The 17,098-nt window shown below is 38.5% G+C and overlaps 1 protein-coding gene across 2 annotated transcripts in view; it reads left to right on the forward strand.

The window, feature by feature from the left end:
* The window catches only part of UGGT2 (UDP-glucose glycoprotein glucosyltransferase 2), a 192,698-nt gene that overhangs the window by 71,620 nt on the left and 103,980 nt on the right, over positions 1-17,098 (forward strand). For both annotated transcript variants that reach the window (XM_059144382.1, XM_059144383.1), the window contains exons 12-15: positions 1,614-1,764; positions 10,922-11,041; positions 11,917-12,002; positions 12,536-12,671. In XM_059144382.1, coding sequence (XP_059000365.1) covers positions 1,614-1,764; positions 10,922-11,041; positions 11,917-12,002; positions 12,536-12,671 — 493 coding nt within the window. The remainder of the gene's footprint in view (positions 1-1,613; positions 1,765-10,921; positions 11,042-11,916; positions 12,003-12,535; positions 12,672-17,098) is intronic.

Below are 17,098 nucleotides of genomic sequence, written 5' to 3' on the forward strand. Positions count from 1 at the left end.
ATCCTCTAATAGGTTGGAGGGGAGGCTGAAAAGTGTGCTTTGTAAGGCAGTGGTCAGAACTGCCTTAGGATATAGACTTTCAGAGCTAAGTCCTCCAGGCCAGCTTGAAGCACTTATTAAAAAAAAAAACACCTGCTTTTGTACAAGTTCAGGTATTAGATCTCTACTTTTTTAATATAGATCTCTAGGGGTGCCTCTTTAAATTAAAAAAAAAAAAAAAGTTTATTTGAGAGGGAAAGAGACAGAGAGAGGGACAGAGATAATGTCAGAGTAGGAGTGGGGAGGAAAGGGAGAATCACGGGGCTCGATCCCAGGACCCCAGACCATGACCTGAGCCAAAGGCAGATGCTTAACCGACTAGAGCCACCCAGGTGCCCCTAAATAAAATACTTAATAAATGTAGATTTCTATAGACCTCCCTGAGAATGGTATTCTAAAATCCATATATTGCTTTATTCTGATTCTGTTCATTTCTGAAAAGCAAAGTGATCTGCATGATTGGATTTTTTTTAAGGAGGCAATTAGGTTAAATATTATAAATATGAATTTTAACAGTTGGTTTCAAAAAGTAATAACATCCTTCCTTGCCTGGTAAACTTTTACTTTTCCAAACACCAGCACACTTTACCACAATCCATAAAGCCACAGCTACAGGGAAGTGCTATCTTCCCACAGCATTCACATCCCCGCTCTGTGCACCAGCTGCGGGACCTGGGCCGGAGACCACCTGTCTGGGCCTTCCTGGGACTTCCTGGGGGAAGACAGGGTGAGAGGCGCTCTATTTGGGAAGAACAAGGCACTTACCTGGCACACATGTGAGCTTCCTCAGTAGAAACTTAGAGACTCAAACAGCCCAGACTTTTTGCCAGTAGCATTATTTGTTGATGTTATTTTTTAGCTATAATATTTTCTGTCATGTCTAAGCACTCTCAGAGTATTATATACATATGATTCGAAATTTTAATATGTATTCTAAACAGATGTGAACTTTCATGCTTTAATGGCTCTTTTCTGTGCTAAAATTTTATATATTAGGTCCTATTTGATCTCACCTTGTTTTAATAGTAGATTTACAAAAAGAGTAACCTATTGTACTGTTCCTTTCATTTTTGGCTCACTTGGGTGAGTGAACATATCTTCACTTCTTTGCTTAAGAATGTAATAAATAGGGGCACCTGGGTGGCTCAGGGGGTTAAGCCTCTGCCTTCGACTCCGGTCATGGTCTCAGGGTCCTGGGATCGAGCCCTGCATCAGGCTCTCTGAGTGGGGAGTCTGTTGCTTCTCTGCCTACTTGTGATCTCTCTCTCTCAAATAAATGAATAAAATCTTAAAAAAAAAAAAAAAAAGAATGTAATAAATATACCTTGTTGCCTTACCTCTTAGATATTAAGATCTTATCACTACAGAAAAAAAAGTCAACCTGAGTTTACCCTAAATAACTAACTAGAACTCCTCGTCTTGATTGTCAATGAGTTTAATATTTTTTCCCGCTATTATTAAAAATACCAGTGGAATTCGTTTCTGAGGCTTTAAGAAAGCTATAAACTTTAAATAAAGGTTTTTTTTTTTAACTTGGCAAATCAAAGTAAAACTTTTTTTTTTTCCTTTAAAAGTCTTTTGGATATGCTGAAACTAGAAGGAAAAATGATGAATGGCCTCCGCAATCTTGGGATCATCAAAGAAGATGTTAGCAATTTTTTAAAATTAAACTCACATGTTTTGGACCATACCTATGCATTAGATATTAGGCATTCTTCTATAGTGGTAAGTGCTCATGTAATTCTTTGTTTTTAAAAACTTCAGATTTAAGACTTAGCTTAAAACCAAATATTGGCAGGCTTTCAAATAAATGTAAGCTTTTTGAAAGAGGCTTCAGGAGAACTCAGTGAGAAAAAAGGTAAAAATACAGACTCATCCACTTCTCGTTCTCATACCTTCTCTCCCCTTCTTCCTGTTCTCTGCATTTCCTCTCAAGAACTTTCTCCTTCAGGATCCTTTCCAGCTTTAAAAACAAACACAAACAACCAAGTAACCCCATGAAGAACAGCAGCAAAACATCAAATAATTAGAATCTGAAGAATGTAAGAATACCACCTCCTATGGTGAGAACCCTGCCTGGCCGGCTCACAGGGGCCTCCGAGGGTTCTGGTCTGTGCTGCTGCCTGCGGGAACTGGGAATCTGCTCACCTCAGCTCTGCGTGTGGCCGGGATGCGCTCCCATCCTCAGTGTGGCCAGTGAGGCTGTCCTTGGCCTTCTCCCTCCTCTCATTTCTCAGACTGTGAAGTACTCCTCTCGCCACTTTCCTTCCCTTCTCTCATACTGGGGAAGCAGTGTTTCCCCTCTCTAGCCAGTCAGCTCCCACTCTTTCTTCAGGCTTCTGCTCCAGACAGTACTTCTGAGAGAAGCTGACCTCAGCTACCCAGGTTGGAAAACAGTCGTAGATGCACTGTATCGAGGAGCCGCAGGGTCAGCCTCAGGCCCAGGGATGGGCTAAAACGACTCAGGAAGCTAGAAGTTGTTGCACTGATGGTTGCAGTCTTAGAGCAGCAGAACACAAGCCTTGTCAGCAGAGGGAGAAAACAGGAGGCAAAGTCCAGAGGAAACCAGGCAGGAATTTCCAAGAAGGGGCTCCTTATGCAGTCGTAGACGATGTGCTTGATCTCATGTGTGACGATCCGTGCCAGGCTAGCTGGAGCCGGGAGTACAGGGCTCGGAAAGGGGTCTGTCCTATGAGCATATAATGCCCATGTGACTCATCTCCGTCACTGAAGCTCTAGACCCTCAGGGGAAAGCTCGGGTTCATCCTAATGTTGCCAGAAACTCCGTACAAACCTCCACAGCGTGTAGCAAGACACTCAGCATGGGAGAAACTCTGTCAGAACATTTCAAGTGTGAGTTCTCAGAAGCCAACTAGAGCCTTTGTCACAGAAGCAGGTCCTTCTAGGGAATGTGCAAGGTGTGAGCAAGCTGGCCAGCTGAGCTAACCTTACCCCCCAACATACACACATGTGTGCACACACACACACGTGTGTATATATGTATACATGCATTTCTGTCACGTTACAGAACTACCAGTCCTTCCATATACTTTGCACAGTGAATTATTATAATTTTATAATTTTCTCCTGTGATTCTTTGATGTCCTTTTTTCTTCTTTTTTAAAATTTTTTATTTTTTTATTAACATATAATGTATTATTAGCCCCTGGGGTACAGGTCTGTGAATCACCAGGTTTACTGAGTGCTGTGCAGTGTGTAAAGCACATACCTTCCCCAGTGTCCATAACCCAACCACCCTTTCCCTACCCTCCTCCCCCCGGCCCCCCTTAGTTTCTTTTATGAGATTAAGAGTCTCGTATGGTTTGTCTCCCTCCCGATCCCATCTTGTTTCATTTATTTCATTCCTACTCCCCAAACCCCCCACGTTGCCTCTCAACTTCCTCATATCAGGGAGATCATATGATAATTGTCTTTCTCTGATTGACTTATTTCGCTAAGTCTAATACCCTCTAGTTCTATCCACATTATCGCAAATGGCTCTTTATCCATTCACCTGTTGATGGACATCTAGGTTCTTCCCACAGTTTGGCTATTGTGGACGTTGCTGCTATAAACATTCGGGTACACGTGTCCCTTCAGATCACTACATTTGTATCTTTAGGGTAAATAGCCAGTAGTGTGATTGCTGGGTCATAGGGTAGCTCTATTTTCAACTTTTTGAGGAACCTCCATGCTGTTTTCCAGAGTGGTTGCACCAGCTTGCATTCCCACCAAGACTGTAGGAGGGTTCCCCTTTCTCCACATCCTCGCCAGCATCTGTCATTTCCTGACTTGTTAATTTTAGCCATTCTGAATGTCTTTTTTTCTTACTAGACTATATAAACATCTTGAAAGTAGGAATTTTATCCATTTTTTTCTCACCATTCAGTGCTTGGTTTTAGTAGGTACTCAATAAACATAAATATTCTTTGAACAAATAAGTAAATATGTATCTCAAACCAACATAAAACATAATTTTTAACAATGAAACTCTGAGAGTACTAAATTATAGCATAATCAATATAAATATGTCCATATCACCATTTTGATTTACCATTAGTATAAAAAGTATAACTATCAGAAATGAGAAAATAATCACATGGCAGATTATATAAGTAAAACTCCTCCAAAACAACATTTTAATCAATAAGACCTTAGAATAGGTTTGAAGTGACAGTAAGCAGATCAAAAGCTTTATTTCCAAAAACCATTTGGAAGACATGGTGATTTATTCATATTAACATAAAAATTAATATCTTTACTACTAATAATAACCAGTTAAAAAAAAAAAAGAAAACCCTGCAGCTTAACTGAGGAAATGCAGAAGAATAGAAGGATGCCCAGAAAGAGTAGAAATTGGAGCAGACTTGGAAGCAGTCATGGTTATGGCGTCCTTCCGCATTGACAGCTTTTGATCTAAGTAATTTCACTGGAAACCACTATCAAGAAATAGTAGGAAATGGAGAAAAGTATTCATTCCCAAAGACACGAGCATCACTGTGTATTCTTAAAACAAAATAGAAACGAAATAAATATATAACAGAAATACTGTAAATTGTATATCCATGTGCTCAGGTATGTTATTCAGACATCAGAATTGCGCTTATAATCCTGCTTCAACAACCAGGAACAGTGGCTGTTCTTGCATGTTAAGTAAGAAATTACAGAACTACAATACATGATACTCTCGTGTGAAAAGATGGACAGAAGATCCAGATGAAATAAGTCAAAATGTTCTTATTAATGGGTGATATGGTTTAATAGGTAGTTGGGTTTTTTCTTCATGCTCTTATGAAAATTCCAAATTTTTAGCAATAGGTATGTATGACTTACATGATCAGAAAAAAAGGAAAAAACATCTCTGACCACTTGTTAATTTCTCATATAAAAATTTAAAAGATAATCTTGGAAATGTTCCATAATCATGGAAGGATAACATAACCAATGAAATGCTGTATATTCCCTGAGTCATGAAGACCTTAGACTCAGGACAAGTTACATAAGTTCTGAATTAGTTACCCCTGTATTTTCCAGAGCACTAAGTGCCTCATTATAAATATTCATTGTTACTGTTTTCCTGCTCTTGAGAGCATATTCTCTCATTGGCCGGAGTTTACTTTAACTTGGATATCTTTAAGCTCAATTAACAAACATCTCCTCTAAAAAGGTTTTAGCAGAAAAAGAAAGGACTGTGTTAGTAATCTTAATACTTTGGGACTTTTATTTTAAGCATTTATGCTTAATTTTAAGCATTCGTAGAAGAGCACTGAGAGCATGGGCCACGGTAAGGGCAGTAAGTTTCAAGACTACTCTGGAGAGAAATACATCTCTAAGGAAACTTTGCAGCTGCATTTGTAAAGTAACATCTTGGTCCTCCCAGGTTGGCAGCCGAGGCCAGTCATTGTGGGGGAGGAGCAGCCCTGCTGTGGTCCCCATCACCCACGCCCGGTCCACTCCCCCACTGCTCTGCTGTAAGGGCTCTGACCCTGTGCCATCTCTTGGACGCCTGAGGAGGTGTTCTTTTCCATTCTCGATAAGAGTGTCGGGAAGTAGTTTTTTTTATTGAGGTAAAATATATATAACATAAGATACGCCCTTTTAACCTTTTTAAGTATGTGACTTGCTGGCATTAAGTACATACACAGTGTAAAATTATTACCAGGATCCATTTTCCCAGAGTCTTTTCATCATTCCAAACAGAAACGATACCCATAAAGCAGTAACTCCCCAGTCCCTCCTCCCCAAGCTCCTGGTAACCTCAGTTCTACTTTCTGTCCCTGCGGATTTGCCTTTTCTAAGTGCTTCATAAAAGTAAAATTACGTACTATTTGTCCATTCCTGCCTGGGGTATTTCATTAGGCATACTGTTGTCAAGGTTCATCCATGTTGTAGCATGTATCAGAATTTTATTCTTTTTTAAGACTAAATAATAGCTTAATGTTTTAAATATCTCTTTTTTTTTTTTTTGCATACTCTTAACAGAGGTTTTGTGTCTTAAATGCTTTTGCTTTTCCACTTGGAAAGTGCCTGCTTTCCGTAGATAATTATGTGTGACACTTTATTCTCTAGATTCCTTTAAAAAAATGAATTGACATAGGGCACCTGGTGGCTCTGTTGAGCAATCTGCTTTTGATCTCAGCCCAGGTCTTGATCCCAGGGTCATGAGTTCAAGCCCCGTGTTGGGTTCCACACTGGGTGTGGAGCGTACTTTAAAAAAAAAAATTAACTGCGCAAAAGGCAGAGCCCTGACTTCTGAGCACTCTTTTCACGTTGGTCTGTTAGAGCAGCAATGTACTTACCTCACACTTTAGCTTGATTGTGGCTTCATAGCATTTCCTACCATCCAATATGATATCCATTTATTTGTTTATGTAGAATCTTCCTCCAGTGGAGTGTAAGCTGCACAAAAACCAGGAGTTGGTTAGATATCCTCAGCATCCATCAGGTCCCATCACACAGGAAGCAGTCAGAAAATCTGTTGGCTATCTTAAACAGAGTTATTCAAGAATGAAAGCAATACTGTGCTTTTAATTTTTTTTTCTCCCCCTGCATCTGTCTCTCCACTTTTTGTCTTCACAGAGAAAGCTGGCTCACTGAGTTACATTACTTGTGTCCACTGTATTTATACCCTCCCCCAAAACAAACCTTGACAGTTTTTTTCTTAAAAGTTGCTTGCTTAACAGTTGAGTAAAAACTTAAGAGAGTCATTGGGTATTCTCCCATCCCTGGTTAAGCATTCTAGGTTTCTCTGTCCCAGACATCAGAAGACACAATTTAAATTTTATGTAGTTTAATTTCCTGTTTCTAGCCTTGCCGTGGTACCTCAGGTTTCACTAGTATTTTGTTAAAGTCAGTAAACAACCATATGATAGTATGTTTGGCTCCTTTGGATTATAATTGCTTTTCAGTCCTCTTTGCCAGACCACCCACAGTGGAGGGGGCTTCGGTCATATTCCACCTAAATTACCCTGCCCCTAGTGGCAGCTTTCCGTTTTCTGCCCTGTGATTTCCATGCTATAGCCATATTCCTGAGGTGCTTATGATCATTTTCTTTGATTTCCTTTTCCTGAAATTTCCCAAGTCACCCTAGCCATTTGTCATTCTCTCAAAACAATTCTAATGCTTCATTTTTGTCACCAAGATGACAGCGGTAAGATTCAAAACTGATAAACAGCAATCAGCACAGGGAGAGGAAATGATTTCTTTATCCAGGTTAAGGATGTAACTTGCTACACTGACAGTGGGCCCCATCACAGACGCTGGGTTTACCCCTGGACTCAGTTTGTTTCCATTGATCTATATCATCCCCTTATGCAACCACCACAGTGATTACTGTAGCTTTGGGGAGTAAGTTTTGAAATTGGGAATTGTGAGTCCTCCAACTTTGTTCTTTTTCAAGATTATCTTAGCAGTTCTACGACTCTTGCTTTCATTATGAATTACAACGTCATCTTGTCCATTTCTGGAAAAAAGATAGTTGGAATTTTTATTGACATTTCATTGAATACATAGATAATTTAAGGAATATCACCATTTTAATAAATTGAGTCTTCTGATCCATGAATATGGGATGTCTTTCCATTCATTCAGATCTTCTTTATTTCAGTGATGTAGCTTTTGTAGCTTTCAGTATACAAGTCTCATACTTGTTAAACCTATTTCTAAGTGTTTTAGACCTCTGTGGCCACACATAAGTGTGGCCTATTGCTATTGTAAATAGAACTATTTTCTTATGTTTGTTTTAGGATTTTTTCAGTGCCTCTTAATTTTTTTTATTGAAAACTGGGCATTTTGAATATTACAGTATGGCACTTCAGAAAGTCAGATTCTCACCTTCCCTGGGGTTGTTGTTGCTGTTTGTTGTTGTTTTTGTTACTTGTTTAGTGACTTCTCTGAACTAATTTTGTAAAGCTTGTGTTCTTTCTTATGTGTGGCCACAGAGGTCTGTTAGTCTGCCTAGTCATCTACTCAGTAGAGACAGAGATTTACTTAAATGCTTGGACCCCAGAACTCCCAGTCTTGCATAGGGGCTCTGTGTGTTTGTGTAGCACATGACCTGTGGGGGGGGAGGGGACACAAGGGAAGCAGTCCATGTCGGACCCTCAGCCAGGTAGCTTGCATCTGCCTCAGCCTTCACTTGTTGCTTACACAGAGCTTCAGAGTCAACCAGAGGAGAGAACCTGGGGCTTTTCAGTCTTCCCTGGGCACGTGTACAACCTTTTAGAATCCCAGGAATCCTTCAGAACTTCTCAAAGTCCTGTTTCCCAAAACATCTCAGTCCCCAGCCTTTCCTCATTAGATTTTGGTTGCTCTGCTTTCATCCCAAGGGTTTTCTGTTGCTGCAGGCGGGAGCAACTAAAGCATTTGCCCGTAATTGTTTTCCACAAAATAGGATAGCAGCTCTAACACTGGTATGAGTTAGGATATAGACAAACCTTTGTAGTGGGTTTTCTGAGGAGTCAACGGGCAGTTCAAACAAAAATTAAATCCTTTCAGAATGTGGTCTGTTCTGCTTTCTCCAGTATTGATACTGGAATTGGGGCTGTCATTTTCAACGCTACTGATAAGCTTGGGAGCACGAGATGGGACCAGGATAAGTTTCACACCACATATCTCACAGTTCTGACTGAGACTGTGCCATTTTTCTTGAATAAATGCTCTCAAAGTTGCTGCAAGCTTTCAATTTTGGTTAGTTTTCATAGTTCTTAAAATGTTGAGTTCCCCTCAATTTTCTAGTTTCTTATTGCTTTTGTGTCAGGGTGGAGTTTTGAAATTCCTTACTCAGCCATTTTAGCTGATGTCACTCCCTAGAGAAGACCAAAAGATGTCAATTTTACATCTTTTAAGTTATTCGCATCTCTCAGAAAGTCGTCCACTAACACCATGACCCACCTTATGTCCATCTGCTAAACTTTGTAGCTCCTTGGACAGTGAAGAGAATGTCTTACACGTTCTAATCTATTAATAACCAAGTCTTTTCTTTAGTGTCTTGGTAGCACGTAGATGCAAAGGCCAGAGTATGGCCAACAAAATAAATGGTGGCAGATCACTGGAGTGTCATGTCACTGCCAGCCAGTTCTGCATGCAGTTCTGGGAGGCCACTCTTCCAGTCAGTGTTGCTGCTTCTGTAAATTTACCTGAGAGTAAAAAATGGGCAGTTCAGTCTCTGGGCCTGTGCGAAGCAATTTCAGTCTTCCCTCTGAAACCCCTGCTTCTGACATGGTTAAATACTCCCCAGAACCTCCTGTCTGGACCACTGCCGAGGCCGCCTGATTTCTTGGGCACCACGGATCTCCTCTCTGCTCTCCTCTGGGACGGTCAGCAGCACTCGCTAGACCGCAGGCCTTTTTCGTTCATCTCTCTTACCCTTCATTCTGATTTTGCAATGTTTCTTTTCTCTGTGCACTTGAGTTAATATACTTTGTATTGCTCTGTCATCCAGTCGACTGATCACTGTCTTCCTCCATGTCCACTCTGCAGTTAAATCATCTTTAGAAGTTCTTACAGTTCTTAATTATAGAGTTTTAAAATCTAGATCTCCCTTTGGCTCTTCTTGTAATGGATTTTTAGTTCTCTTAACATTTTCCATCTTTCCATCTCTTTTTCTTCTTTTTAAAAATATATATATATAATAATCATAATTGTTTTAAAGTCCTAAGTCCCTCTGTATTGCCTGCTTTTTCTCTTTTATTTTAATATTCAGTCCTTTTTTTTTTTTTTTTTTTTTTGCATGGCAGTTTTTGAGAGGAGCCTGAAATTGCCTCTGCAAAGTTACAGAAGCAAACGCTGGTCAGGATTGCCACAGCAGCCCAAGTACCAAACCTCACCTGGCTCGGTCGAGGCACGTTTCTGGGCTTCGTGGGAGCTCTTCCTCTTTGTGTCTTACACCTGGCAGCTAGCCCTGTCGGTTTCTCAAATTAAAGAGCAGCGTTTGCCAAAGCCTTAGCACTTCACACTTCAACTTCTGTCTCATTACTGTGTCGTGGCTGTAGCTTCAAAGTCCCAGTGTCTGTTTCCCCCTGGCTCTTCTTTATTTATTTTTTTTTATGGTATTGGCACCCGGCTGTTGCCATGGGTACGTGCAGGTTCCTAGTCAGCAAATGAGAGGAATTTATATAGAGACAGAAACTGCGATTTCTTCCCTACACTGCCCCTTCTCCTGGATTTCCCTGCCCCCTCAACTCTTACCATTTAGACACCCCTAATTTTGACTCCTGTCTTTGCAGCCCAATATGACCGTCACTTTCTGTTTGAATGAGTTCTCCCAGGCTGCAATTTGGAAAATGTCCCTGGGGATGGAATGGAGCTTCCTGCCTTCAGCACAAGCTTCCTGCCTTGTAACTAATTGACTCTTGATAATTGGTTGACCCTACCTCCATGGTCTAAACAGTGGTTTATGTCTTCCCAGCTCATACCATTATTTCAGGCAGGCAGCTTAGTCTAGTAGAAACCAATAGCTCTTGATTAGAATCGAACATTCAAGGTGTCATGTTTCATTTTCCTTATGTCTGAGCATTAGAATTTGAGAAGGGAGGTGGAGGACCTATACTGCTGATAATTAAGATAAACACTTAGTCTCTGCCACATGGTTTATGGAGAGTAATTTCTATACAGTTTTTAATATGAAAGCCGAACATGAATAGAAGAAGTCCGTTGTTCTGGAAGGAGGGTCAGGCTTAATCTAAAAGACCATGGGAATATAAAATTTCCCATTGCACATCATATATTCCTTAATTTAAAGAATATTCAACTGGCTTCTTATATTTATTCAGAAATAGAGAAATTTTGTGTATTTTTACTTTGAAAGAGTGAAAACTGGCTTTGGAAATGATTTAAATATTAGTTTAATATAGCTTTCACAGATTTTTGAATTCTTCTCTAGTGGATTAATGACCTAGAAAATGATGATTTGTATGTCACATGGCCTGCAAGTTGCCAGGAGCTTCTGAAGCCCGTGTTCCCTGGAACTATACCTTCTGTAAGGCGTAATTTTCATAATTTGGTGAGTTTTATGTGACATTTTGTGTACATCTCTTATGAAGGTATGCATCCTGCATTCTTTTTGGATTACCCCGTTCTTGGTGAAGAGGCATTTGTGTAACACAGAGGAAAATACTTGCCTGATACGGCAAGTGTGCGGTGGCATGGCCAGCCAGACATCCAAAGCCAGCAATGCCACAAAATCTGCCTCCTCCTTAGATGTGTTTTTATAGTTCCGATATGAAATTGATGAGTTATGGTCACATTTTCTGAAAGGAATTTGATTGAACTTTTTTCCTTCTAGAACTAATAAGAACTAATTAAAGATTAAAGTTTAGTACATTTCAGGGAAAGTGTGTGAATATCACTTTATCATCTATGCATATGAGTTATTTGTGATAGTATTAAATAACCTGTGATACAACTGTGAAATGTGTGGAATTTCTTAGCTAGGGCTTTATTTTTTTTCCCACAAAGAAAGTGAATATGTTATTTCCTATAGCAGTGTAGAGCGAACAGTTATATTAATGCTGTTTTTTTTTCAAAATTCAGTTACTATCTTTTTTTTAAAATTACAGAAAATCCAATGCACATTTAGAATAAGGTATTTCACTTGTTATTAAAAAAAAATTTACTTTGCTGTGCTTCAAAAAAGGGGTGAGTGATCTCATATTAAATTCCATGTATTATTCAGATGTGCAGCTTTTGGAAATCCTTTATTACCTATGAAATTCCTTCTTATATAAAATTCCTTAGAATTGCTGGACATTTCTTTAGAAAAAGATGGCACCTTGAATTTTATACCTTTAGTGACAGAAACTAGACTAAACTTGAATTTCATGAAAATCCAAAATGTTAAAACAAAATAGTGATTATAAACTGTATGCTTTCTTTTAGGTTCTGTTTATTGATCCTGCTCAAGGATATACCTTGGATTTTGTAAAAATTGCTGAACTTTTCTATTATCATAAAATTCCTCTTCGGTAATTGTCAATTTATAACATTACACAGTCAGCTGAAGGAAAGGCAGTGATGTTCATGTTGTACCACAGAGTACTCATGTGGAATTGAAAGCAGTGGTGGTCTTTAATGCCTTACACAACACGGCTGTGTTGTGAAACATCATTGACCTTTATGATAGACTTGTTAGTCAGAACTGCTAAGTCATCTCGTAAACCACGTTCATTTCACGAGAGTCTGACCACTTTGGGTGCTGGAAGGTGGATCCATTTCCCTGAAGTTCTGTTAAGAGTATACTTTCCCTTTATTTTTCTGGAAAAACATGGTCATTTAATAATATCACCATCAGAGAGAGTTTGACAGTTTGGAGGAATCCATTAGACAGGTGTTTGTTGGTGACTAGACATTACGAATCAAACTTTTCAATATAATACTCCCTCATCCCCCCTATTAACACACTCTATCTAGATGTTATAGTCTAGTAATGTTGAAAAATCATGGTTGGTTGTGATTCAAGGGGTAATTGTGACATTCCTTATTCACCTTCTTTTCCCAGAATTGGTTTTGTGTTCATTGTTAACACAGATGATGAAGTTGATGGAGCAGATGACGTTGGCGTTGCTCTTTGGCGAGCTTTCAACTATATTGCAGAAGAACATGATGTCTCACAAGCATTTATTTCCATAGTACAAGTGAGTGCACTAGGTATCATTTCTTTAGACTGTATAGGGGGCTTTCCTGCAATATTACTATAATTATTATCATTTATTATTTATTTTTCAAAGTTTGTAAAATACGATCATGGGGCTTAATATAGACAATGAATCTGATTCTTGCAGCTCCCAACTGAAATGCATAATGTCCCCACTTCATAAATTAGTCAGCTGACACGCTGCCAAAATAGATGAATTTGCTTGAGTTTCTCTAGCTGCTAATGGAATTTAAATTGTATATGTTAAGTTTAAAGGAAAACATACTCCAAGAAAATGATTATTCAGGGAAGAAATCCTGAATGAGGTCTTGAAAAAATCATGAATAAAACAGATTACTGCAAACTTAAATATTCTAAATGGCAAAGTATGTAGACCCTTCTTAGAGAATTTCAAAGGAGGAGGAGATCGCTTCATGACAGCAAATTAGGTAGAAATAGCTGGATGAGTACTGAATTTGACAAAGAGATTGTATTAAAAAAAAAAGTTAGAAATTGGCAAGAACTTGATAAAGAGCAGTATAAAATGGGAAGATTATTTCATAGTTAAGGTTTTGAAACTGTTATGGCCCATTGTGGAAATAGATGTATTAAAGAACCGTATTGTTATTATTAAGAAAGCCAGACCATAGCTTAGAAACCAGCTTTTGTTCATTTTAAAATTCATTGGTCTTTCGCTTTCACCCACTATTATAACAAGGGATGGTTCTTCTTCAAAGTGAGGCCGTGCAATGGCCAAAGCCCTGTGTACTCCCTGCCCTGCTCCCACAGCTTCTGGGAAAACCACTGAATACCTCGTGAACTCACTGTCCTGGGCACAGGAACTGCCAGTGCCTCAGTGACATGGGGATACTCTCTGTTCTGTAAAATAGTGCTGGAGGTTACATGTCAATTTTGTATCTCAGGCTATTACTCTTATTAACTGATTGGTGTAAGAATTTATAAGGGACTTAGACTGATGTAGCTTTTATTGAAGTCTGCCTACCTTATGGTGAACAGATTGATGCGGGAGTCAAAACTAAGAAAGTTGATGACCTTTTGAAATTCTCCTTACCCTAAGTTATCTCAGTTCTCTCTACTGACTATTCTGGAGGCGCTTTGCATCAGACATAAATTTGCATGTGACTTCATACTTTGCAATCACTGGCCTTTTGAATTATCTGCTCTGATGTTCAGCATGATACTGTAATATCTTGGAAAATCAGATTACACTTGAAACTGTAAGTTTCAATACAACACGCCATGGTAGTATTCTTTATGTGCCGTAGCCTACCAGTCGTACTAAGCAATTTGAGGAAAGAGTGGGGAAAATGTGTGAGGAAGGAATACGTATAGCATACTAGAATCCACCACAGTCTGAAGTGTGCAAATGAATGTTGGTGGTGATTCAAACTATGTATACGTCAACCTGAAAATTTTTGTACCCCCTAGAAAACCAAAACATGATTGAGCTAACCTTCTATTGGGAATGTGTTGTATTATATCCTTTAGGTGACTTAGTCTCACTAATTTAGAATAATTAGAGCAAAATCAGCCTTTTAGTAAAATACGTGAATTATAAAATCTCTGTAATATTGTTTCATTACTTATAATGAGCAAATTATTTTATCTAAATTAGATAATTTGAAAATACAGTACCAGGAAAAAGAGGAATATAGTAGAAGGTCAAAATTTTAAGTATATGAACATTTTTGACATGTGATAAAGAATTATGGTAGAGTCATATAGTATTTTTAGAGTAAAGCCATCAGACTGTGTATCTCAGCTCTCCGCAGTGGCTATGAAAACTTATTAATTTAATTTTCTCTTCCTACCTTGCAAAATTAAGACTAAAAAAAATACACGTTATGTACTTGATGAATATTTGTTGCATGCGTGTTTGAGAACGCAGAAATACTTTAAGCCTTCAACTTTGGCTATGTTGGGTTAATTGTCAACAGATTAACCATCTCACAGTATGTAAGTATGAAACAATGAAATACATGACATAAGTCAGTTTTCAGAAATTGAACAAAAGCTAACATGAACTATGATCCTTGCAAAAAGATCAAAATAAAAATATTCACAGGTAGAGATGGAGAGAATTCTTGCTGCATCAAAAGAAATGCTAAAAGAAATCCTTCAGGCTGAGAGGAAGCGACACCAGATGGTAACTCACATTCACAGGAAGGAATGAAATGGTAGCTTTAAATAAAATGTAAATATATGGGTACATACAAAAGGCTATAAGAATATATTTTATTGTGTTTAAATTGCACAAGATTGAATAAAACATTTTAACATATAGTTATAATACATATCACCGTAATTGTATGAAGGAACAGAGGATTAGATGGATCTGTTTTGGAACTAAGAATTTGGTATATTGTCAACATTAAGTTAGGAGTAGGAGGGAGTAGATTGTAGTAAATTGGCACAGCTGGATATCTAAATGCAAAATGATGGCCCTGGATCCCTGTCTTAAACTATGCACAGAGTTCAACTCAAAACAGATAAAAGGTTGAGCATAGGACCTGAAACTGTTTCCTGAAAGGAAACACAGCGGTAAGCTCCTTGACATTGATCTTGGTGATGATCTTTTGGATTTAACAACAAAATCAAAGGCAAAAAAAGGAAATAAACAGGGCTTATATAAAAATAAAATGCATCCGCACAGCAAAGGAAATCATCGAAAGGGCAACAAAATGGCAGCGTTGCATCGAAATGGCAACTGTGGAGCAGGAGAAAATATTTGCAAACTACCTATTCAGTAAGGAGTTAATGTCCAAAATAATCAGGAATTCATATAACACAATAGCAAAATAATAATAAATAATAACCCAATTTAAAAATGGACAGTAGGGGCGCCTGGGTGGCTCAGTGGGTTAAGTCTCTGCCTTCGGCTCAGGTCATGATCTCAAGGTCCTGGGATGGAGCCCTGCATCAGGCTCTCTGCTCAACAGGAAGCCTGCCTCCCCCTCTGCCTGCCTCTCTGCCTACTTGTGATCTCTCTGTCAAATAAATAAAATAAAAAATCTTTTTAAAAAATTATTTTTAAAAACAGACAATAGATCTGAGTGGATATTTCCAAAGAAGACATGCAGATGACCAGCAGATATGTGAAAAAGTGCTCAACTTGGTTAATCACCAGGGAAATGCAAGTCAAAACCCACCGTGAGCTGTCCCCTCACACCTGTAGGGGGTTCTATCACCAGACAAACAAGATGCCAAATGCTGGCATGATGTAGAGAGGAGGGAGCCCTCTGAGAATACAACTGCTGCAGCCATTATGGAAAACAGTCTGGAGCTTCCTCAAGAATTTTAAAATAGGATGACAGTATGAATCAGCAATCCTACTTCAGCTGTTTCCAAAGGAAATGAAATCAGTATCTCGAACAGTGACCTGTATGCTCATGTATATTGCAGCATTAGTCACAACAGTCAAGGTGTGGAAATGACTTAAGCATCCATCAGTGGGTGGATGAACAAAGAAAATATGTGGTATATATGTATACATACCTCAGAATATCATTCAGGCTTTAAAAAGAAGGAAATCCTGCCATTTGTGACAACGTGGATGAACCTGGAAGATGTTGGGCCAAATGAAATGTATCAGACAAAGAAAGATGAATACTATCTAATATCACGTGTATGTGGAACCTAAAAAAGCTGAACTCCTAGAAACAGTAGAAAAGTGGTTGGTCGGGAGTTGGGCAAAATGGGGAAATGTTGGCCAGAGGTACAAACTTGCAGTTATAGTAGGACTAAGTTCTGGACATGCCATGTCCAGCATGGTGACTGTGGTGGATAATGCTGTACTATATAACTGAAATTTGCTAAGTGTAGAATCTGAAGGTTCTCACCAAAAAAGAAAGAAAAATATGTGTGAGGTGATGGATATATTAGTTGATTTGATGGTGGGAGTCCCATCACGCTGTGTGCGTTTATCAAGCCATTGTGTTGTACATTATAAATGGTTACTATGTTACTGTCAGTTACACCTTAATGAAGCTAAAAAAGGGAAAAATAAATAAAATGTATATGAAGACTCCAAATTACTGTTTTTGCTTACCCAGCCATGTAAGTCTTAAAAATTTTTAAATGTATAAGAAGATTGAATCATTATATAAATAGTTCATGCTAGACATTCTAGCTGCCTTAGCTTAAGAATATCTACTATTTTAAAATGACTGATTTTTACGATGACTAATATCACTAACTTTTCATATATAATTTTTGCTTTATTCAAAATCTCATTGTTCCTAAACCCTATTTATGTTTTACAGAAAGCTAACATTTTTTGCTTTTTGTTTTTTTAGTTACTAAGATCATAGCATGCTCTGCTTGATATGAGGAGGAAACTTGCCTATAAATTGAGAATCTTGTAAAACTAAACTGTGGGATCTAATTATAGACCTGAGCCTTTTCCTC

This window comes from Mustela lutreola, chromosome 13 (genome assembly GCF_030435805.1).
Source record: "Mustela lutreola isolate mMusLut2 chromosome 13, mMusLut2.pri, whole genome shotgun sequence".
Classification (NCBI taxonomy): Eukaryota; Metazoa; Chordata; class Mammalia; order Carnivora; family Mustelidae; genus Mustela; species Mustela lutreola.